Source organism: Spinacia oleracea, chromosome 5, assembly GCF_020520425.1.
Source record: "Spinacia oleracea cultivar Varoflay chromosome 5, BTI_SOV_V1, whole genome shotgun sequence".
In the NCBI taxonomy this organism is placed as follows: domain Eukaryota; kingdom Viridiplantae; phylum Streptophyta; class Magnoliopsida; order Caryophyllales; family Amaranthaceae; genus Spinacia; species Spinacia oleracea.
The window spans coordinates 26,362,725-26,370,926 of NC_079491.1; the positions used below are offsets into that span (position 1 = coordinate 26,362,725).

At 35.9% G+C, this 8,202-nt stretch overlaps 1 protein-coding gene across 1 annotated transcript; it reads left to right on the plus strand.

Moving 5' to 3' along the window:
- Window positions 1-3,809: 3,809 nt before the first annotated feature.
- On the plus strand, window positions 3,810-6,455 carry LOC130461889 (ubiquitin-like-specific protease 1). Its single transcript, XM_056830155.1, has 6 exons — window positions 3,810-4,116; window positions 4,196-4,375; window positions 4,468-4,572; window positions 5,955-6,024; window positions 6,136-6,234; window positions 6,336-6,455. Exons 1-6 carry the CDS (start codon window positions 3,947-3,949, stop codon window positions 6,432-6,434), a joined length of 723 nt encoding a protein of 240 aa, XP_056686133.1. The 5' UTR covers window positions 3,810-3,946; the 3' UTR covers window positions 6,435-6,455.
- Window positions 6,456-8,202: the final 1,747 nt, after the last annotated feature.

An 8,202-nucleotide genomic window follows, 5' to 3' on the forward strand; every position in this document is an offset into this window, starting at 1 on the left:
GAAGCCATGGATTTATAATGATATGAATAGCCTAGTTTATATTCTAACCTTTGACAAAATTTGGTCATATTGTTTTATCTTTAGTGGTTGAAAATGGATCGGAGTTGGATGTATGGTAGTAAACGATTTTCTACAAGGTTCTTACAAGGGATTCAAGAGTTCATTAAGGTTGCCTTGAAACATCAATCAGAACATGAATCAAGTTTAATTCTGTGTCCTTGTTGTGATTGCAATAATTCAAGGGGGTATCGGGATATTGATGATATTGTTGATCACATAGTTCGTCGCGGTTTTAAGGGTAACTACACGACGTGGACATGGCATGGTGAGAGCATAGATCATGGGGCAAGTTCTAGTATGCCGAGCTCGAGTCAGCATAATCATTGTGATAATGGTGATGATAATGAAATTGAGGATGATATTGGTGTTGAAAGTGAGGAAGAAGAGGAGAAAGATAGGATAGATGATATGATGCATGATGTGGAAGACCATCATTTCGTTGAGCGTCCCCATATGTATGATAGTATAATCAAAGCTTCCGCAACACCATTATATCCTGGTTCTACACAAACTGTACTTGGTGCCGTCATCGAATATTTCAACTTAAAGGTGGAAAACGGTTGGACCAACAAGAGTTTTTCACAGTTTTTGGAGGCCACGTCTGGTAATCTTCCTGAAGGAAACAAACTTCCAAGGTCTAACTATGAGGCCCAGAAGCTTATGTGTCCTTTGGGTATGGATTATGAGAAGATACACGCGTGTCCAAATGATTGCGTGTTGTATCGAAAGCAGTATGCAAATCTGCATGAGTGTCCAAGATGCGGATTGTCCCGTTACAAGATCGTGGAGAATGATGCAACATCAACTAAGAAGAAACCTTCTCCGGCTAAGGTGCTTTGGTATCTTCCAATTATACCAAGATTTAAGCGCCTTTTCTCAGAAGAGAAAACTGCAAAACTCTTGAGGTGGCATGCCGAGGGGAGGAAGAAAGATGGGTTAATGAGGCATCCTGCTGATTCTCCACAATGGAGGAACATTGATCGAAAGTACAAGGTCTTTAGGGAAGAAGTTCGGAATCTCAGGCTTGGTCTTTGCACGGATGGAATGAACCCATTTGGGACACTTAGTACCCAATATAGCACTTGGCCGGTTCTTCTCACCATATACAATTTGCCTCCTTGGTTATGCATGAAGCGTAGATACATCATGTTGTCGCTCTTAATCTCTGGGCCTAAACAACCCGGAAATGACATAGATGTGTATCTAGAGCCACTCATTGAAGATTTGAAATTGTTGTGGGATGAAGGGGTGTTGATGTTTGATGCATACACCAAAACCAATTTCACTTTACGTGCCATGATTTTTTGTACGATAAATGATTTCCCGGCTTATGGAAATTTGTCAGGGTATTCTGTAAAGGGAAAGAAGGCATGTCCAGTTTGTCATGATGATTTGGTCTCGAGGCGCCTAAAATTTTGTGGGAAAGATGTGTACATGGATTACCGGATGTATCTTCCTGAAGATCATCCATTTCGAAAAGAGAAGGAAGCTTTTAATGGAGAATTGGAGATGAGAGAAGCTCCTGCCCCCTTATGTGCGTGTGAGGTTTATGAACGGGTTAAAGACATTGAGACAGAGTTTGGTAAGCCTTATAAAGGTCAGCCAAGTGGTGGTTACAAGAAGAGGTCTATCTTTTGGGATCTCCCATATTGGAGAGATTTGGAAGTTAGGCATTGTTTGGATGTAATGCATATTGAGAAAAATGTTTGTGATGCCATTGTTGGGACATTGTTGAATATGCAAGGGAAAACGAAGGATGGGCCTAAAGTTAGACAAGATATGGCTGCTATGGGTCGCTCCGAGTTGGCACCTCAAGAAAGGGGAAAACGCTGGTACCTTCCCCCAGCTTGTTTCACCTTGTCTAAAAAGGAGAAAGTTAGCTTTTGTGAGTCTTTGCATGGCTTAAAGGTCCCTGCCGGTTACTCTTCAAATTTTCGTAGACTTGTGTCCATGTCTGACTTGAAATTAGTTGGAATGAAATCTCATGATTGTCACGTGTTGATGCAACAATTGCTGCCGGTTGCAATTCGAGGGATATTGCCGCCACAAGTGAGGTATACCATTACAAGATTGTGTTTCTTTTTCAACACAATTTGTAGCAAGGTGATCAATCCAACAATACTGGATGATTTGCAGGCTGATGTACTTGAGACCATGTGTCGGTTTGAAAAGTATTTTCCGCCATCATTCTTTGACATGATGCCTCATTTGATTATTCATCTTGTTCGTGAAATTAAGCTTTGTGGGCCAGTTTGTATGAGGTACATGTATCCCTTTGAACGGGAAATGGGTACCTTGAAAAATAGAGTGATGAATCCGGCCAAACCTGAAGCTAGTATTGTCCAACGAACCGTCGCGGAGGAAGTTGCTGCATGGGTTTCTCAATATATGGCACGTTTGAAAGAAGCTGAGGTATAAAAATTATTCTTATTTAAAGTCTTGTTATAATCTAAGTTTTATTTTGTTGTAATAATTTCTTTTACCCCCCTAAAATTAGGAAATAAGTGAGAAAGCAAGACAAAGTCAATCTTTCAACATATATCCTCATCATATGGGACAGAAATCATATGCTGAAATGACAAGTGAATGGCAGAGAAAAGGGTACATTCCCTCAGTTTCTTCGTCATCTGAAGGTTCCTCTGCGTCTACAATTTCTTCAAGTTTGCCGAGTAGGACATGTTTATGGCTTCTTGCAAGATCGAAACCAGATGAGAAAGGAAATCCTTACTTGCCGGATGAGGGCACACAAAAGGTCAAAGAAAATATTGTAAGTTCATTTAACAATTTTGCGTAATGTTGTGATTCCTCTAATTTCATATATGTTCTTAAATATGAAACCAAGTGTTGAACTTTTCTCAAAACCATTTGATTTCATGTAGGATGAATGGAAAAGGAAACAAGATGAAGGGGAATTTGTTCCCAAAAGTGCACGAGATGATGTCTTATCTCGTGCACTTGGTAAGACTAAAGAAGGGAGACCACTAACATTTGGTGGTGGAGTAGGCATCAAAGCTGTGTGGGGGACCGGAGAGCGGCGTAGCTTTCGACGGTATGGAGATGCGGAGATGGAGGAAATGGAAGCAAGAGTGACCAAAAGGGTCAAAGATGAGACAATACAAGAGATGAACTCCAAGATGGATGCCATGGTCATGGAGAAATTTATCACATTTGCTAAAGAACTTGGTGTCCAAATACCAAGCCATATGAGGATAGACGCAAATGTTCATAGTAGTTGTCGTTCCGGGGGTTTAGATCCATTTGCCGACATTACGGTATGATAATTTGTGTTTTTCAAGTACTTTGTTTCTAGTTAATTCTATTGAACTTTTCTAACATGTTACATTGTATTTGCGTTATTGTTCAAAATAAATAATAAGGAACCTGTCCCGTGCCATCTATACCTGAACATAGGCTCGGAGAAAGTCTTTGTTGCCTATGGTACCATATGTCCAGAGTTGCTCCTTGATCACCACAACGACGTCACGTCCGATAACGTGAAAGTGAGCGTTGATGATTTTGAGCCCGCGTACAAAGAAGCTCCCGTCCCCGTGCCTTCTCAATATATTAAGAAACTTGCTCAAGCTCATGGTACCTTCACTCAGTGGCCAAAACATTTGGTGTCGCTTACGAATGAGGAGGTAACTAACATATGCATGATAATTTGAAGTAGAACTATTATACCATGTATGCTCACTAATATGTATATCGTTATTTGAAAATCATACCTCAGGTAAACAAGCCTACAAGTAAAGAGCCTAAAGGGAAAGGGAACAAAGGGAAAGAGATAGTGGTTGGGGGAAGTGGAACAAAAGCGTCCAACACTAAATCAAAAACCTATTTCCTTGAAAATTATAAAGTGCAAAATTTGAGTGGTAAGTGCAATGTGATGAAAACTATGATGTTGGGATTAAAAGAAGGGGAGCACGTTAAGGTACATTGCACTAAAAGGACATTCAATATGGAAAAGGACTTTGAAATTAGTGTCACCGTTGAAGACACCGATCAACTTCTCTCGGGAGCATGGCTCAATATATCAATAATACAAGTTTTTGCTACGTGAGTTACCTAAATTCATATTTTGCCCCTAAATTTGATTTTTATGATTGTCTTAACGTTCTTACACTCTATATTATAGGGCTTTGAGTGAGTTGTGTTTTCACGATGATTGTCACCCCAATAGTATTGGATTCATGTGCCCGGAGATGATCTCGGCCACCATGTTAAAGTCCGATGCAGATCGAATTCTATTGTACATCACGAGGTCCATGAGTGCACTTAGTTCTAAGACATTCATCTTATGTCCATACTACGAAAAGTATGAAAATTACTTTGAACTTCGTTTTTAATTGATTGTTATAAATTTAACTTTTTTTTTTCTAACTACATACGTTTATTGTTTGTATGTAGGAGTCACTGGATGCTTTTAGTTCTTTGCTTGTCTAAACGTGAGGTCTACATATTTGATTCTCAACAGAAGAAGAGAAATTTGATGATTAAGGAGCCACTAAACAAGTAAGTAAAGTATGCATATGAAAATGCCATTTTTGCCAAAATTTTTGCCTTAGGTTCTTTAGTTCAAAGTTGGGTTCGAAAACATCATTTTTGCCTAAAAATGACCTAGGACGACCCAAATAGCCTTAAATGTGAAATAATAGATTGTAAAGGGACTTAGAAAGTTATAACTATGCATATGAGACGTGTAATAAGTTTGAAAACATTCCTTAGGTTCTTTGGTTCAAAGTTGGGTTCGAAAACATCATTTTTGCCTAAAAATGACCTAGGACGACCCAAATAGCCTTAAATGTGAAATAATAGATTGTAAAGGGACTTAGAAAGTTATAACTATGCATATGAGACGTGTAATAAGTTTGAAAACATTCCTTAGGTTCTTTGGTTCAAAGTTGGGTTCGAAAACATCATTTTTGCCTAAAAATGACCTAGGACGACCCAAATAGCCTTAAATGTGAAATAATAGATTGTAAAGGGCCTTAGAAAGTTATAACTATGCATATGAGACGTGTAATAAGTTTGAAAACATTCCTTAGGTTCTTTGGTTCAAAGTTGGGTTCGAAAACATCATTTTTGCCTAAAAATGACCTAGGACGACCCAATTAGCCTTAAATGTGAAATAATAGATTGTAAAGGGACTTAGAAAGTTATAACTATGCATATGAGACGTGTAATAAGTTTGAAAACATTCCTTAGGTTCTTTGGTTCAAAGTTGGGTTCGAAAACATCATTTTTGCCTAAAAATGACCTAGGACGACCCAAATAGCCTTAAATGTGAAATAATAGATTGTAAAGGGCCTTAGAAAGTTATAACTATGCATATGAGACGTGTAATAAGTTTGAAAACATTCCTTAGGTTCTTTGGTTCAAAGTTGGGTTCGAAAACATCATTTTTGCCTAAAAATGACCTAGGACGACCCAATTAGCCTTAAATGTGAAATAATAGATTGTAAAGGGACTTAGAAAGTTATAACTATGCATATGAGACGTGTAATAAGTTTGAAAACATTCCTTAGGTTCTTTGGTTCAAAGTTGGGTTCGAAAACATCATTTTTGCCTAAAAATGACCTAGGACGACCCAAATAGCCTTAAATGTGAAATAATAGATTGTAAAGGGCCTTAGAAAGTTATAACTATGCATATGAGACGTGTAATAAGTTTGAAAACATTCCTTAGGTTCTTTGGTTCAAAGTTGGGTTCGAAAACATCATTTTTGCCTAAAAATGACCTAGAACGACCCAATTAGCCTTAAATGTGACTACTACGTATATAATTGTATTTACATGTGTAAATAAAGTATATAATTGCACTTACATGTAAAATATTCTTTGCATTTACATGTGTAAACAAAGTATATATAATTGCATATTTTATCGAATGTGTAGTGCTTTTCGGAGTTACAAGAGACTAGGTGGACAATCTAAGGGAACTAAATTAACATGGATTCCAGCACAGGTATATATATATATAATTAGTTTATTATTTACCTAAGAAATAAGTTTTTCAAAATTATAACATACAATGTGATAGAAATTTTACTTGTGTTATTTATTTTAATGCATTTAGTGTGCTCAACAACCGGGATCACTAGATTGTGGCTACTACGTCATGCGTTTTATGTACGACATAATAATGAATCATGGTAATAGTCAAGATCTTACTAAGGTATGTTCTCATAAACTACGTACTTTATATAATAAATTGAAGTACACAAAACTATTATATTGATCAATCGTTGATAAATTGAATTATTTACACTTTTTTAGGATTTTTCAAGAACATTGCCCTATTCACCGGAGGAGATTAATGAGGTGAAAGATTTTTGGGCAGATTACTTCATGAACAATGTCGAATTTTTAGCTTAATTTGTAATATGAACTTGATCTCTAGCTAGCTACGTACCTTTGTTGTAATAATTTTATGTTTGTTGTAACATGTTGGTTGATCGATCTATGACGAATTTAATTGCCTTTTATTGGGAACGTTAATTACGTTGTAAACTTTAGTGACAGGTATTAATTATAAATGTATTCCCGGTATTGGGAATGAAGCGTCTAATTTCAAAGACGATCATGTCGGAATTTCCAACTAAAATATTAAAAAACGAATATTTTTTTAAAAAAAATAAGTCATTTGCAACGCACGTTAGCTCAATGTGCGAGGCAAATGACTTAATTTTTTGGCGCTAAAATTGTCATTTGCAACGCACATTTAGCTAATGTGCGTTGCAAATGACTTTTCAGCACCATGCCTAAAAAGCTATTTGCGTCGCACATTTAGCTAATGTGCGACGCAAATAACTTTTCAGGCATGGTGCTGAAAAGTCATTTGCAACGCACATTAGCTAAATGTGCGTTGCAAATGAACCTTATTTGCGTCGCACATTTAGCTAATGTGCGTTGCAAATGACTTTTCAGCACCATGCCTGAAAAGTTATTTGCGTCGCACATTAGCTAAATGTGCGACGCAAATAAGGTTCATTTGCGTCGCACAAATGTGCGACGCAAATGACTTTTAGTCATTTGCGTCGAGAGCTTTTGCCACGCACGATGTGCGACGCAAATGTGCTTAAAAGTGCGATGCAAATGACCCTTTTTCCACTAGTGGACCCACCATCCTATTAAACAAATAATTTTATAAACCCACCTCACCTCCCACCTCCAAAATGACATGGTCCAAACTTGTTTAATTATTAAAATATCTATCCAACCCCACTTGCTTTATTATTTTATTTCATTCAATTTTTGTTCTTAATACCCGTGCCCGACCAAATGTATCTCTTAAATAAATACGGAGGGAGTATCAAATAAGTAACATTTATTGGGAAAAACTACCTTGGGCAGCTGTTATGTCACTGTAACACAATTATAATATAGTAAATCAATAGGCTCTGTTTTATTTTACTTACTAGATTAGATCCCGTGCACGTACGGATTTCGGTATTTTTTTTCACAAAATATTTAACTGAATATCTTCCAAACTACTGCATATTTATAACATTTTTAACATACTCGTTTAAATTTATTCATCTAATATGCATATTCAAAATGTTAATATGAAAATTTGACCAAAATATAGAGTGATATATTTTTCATTATTAATATAGCGATTTGACTAAAATATTACCAACTTATAATAATTGTTATTACGTCGTATCTATTATTGTCATAATTTATAAATAAATTTTTTTTTCCATACATAAATAAGGAGTAGTTTATAAAAAAAATGTAGAGAATAAAAATAAAATAAAACAGATACACTTTTTTAAGAAAGTGATTTTTGGCGGGAAAAAATCGCACCAGAAATTGACACGTGTCATTCCTGGTGTCTCTTTTAGTATATAGTAATAGATTTTATCTAAACTTATATTAATTATCTAAACTTAATCGAAATTATCTTAACTTATTTCGTCTGAAATAAACTTATTTGTGAGTAAATGTCTGATTTTTTATTTTTTATTTTTTATTTTTTTTGAACTTATACTATATTTAACTGAACTTAAATGAATTTTTTTTATCTGAAATAAGTTAAATAAGTCGAAGAAACCGTTTCATAACTTTTTGGTGCAGTCTATAAGAAAATTAAGCACTCGGAAATGAAATTTGGGTCAAAATTTGCAAAGTAATTAAAGTA

What these genes read in the sequence shown, in the direction of transcription:
- LOC130461889 (XM_056830155.1), top strand. Translation starts at nt 3,947, where the DNA reads ATGAAAACTATGATGTTGGGATTAAAAGAAGGGGAGCACGTTAAGGTA. An exon ending in ATAATACAAGTTTTTGCTAC is followed by an intron (nt 4,117 to 4,195) that starts GTGAGTTACCTA and finishes TCTATATTATAG; the next exon opens with GGCTTTGAGTGAGTTGTGTT. An exon ending in TTATGTCCATACTACGAAAA is followed by an intron (nt 4,376 to 4,467) that starts GTATGAAAATTA and finishes GTTTGTATGTAG; the next exon opens with GAGTCACTGGATGCTTTTAG.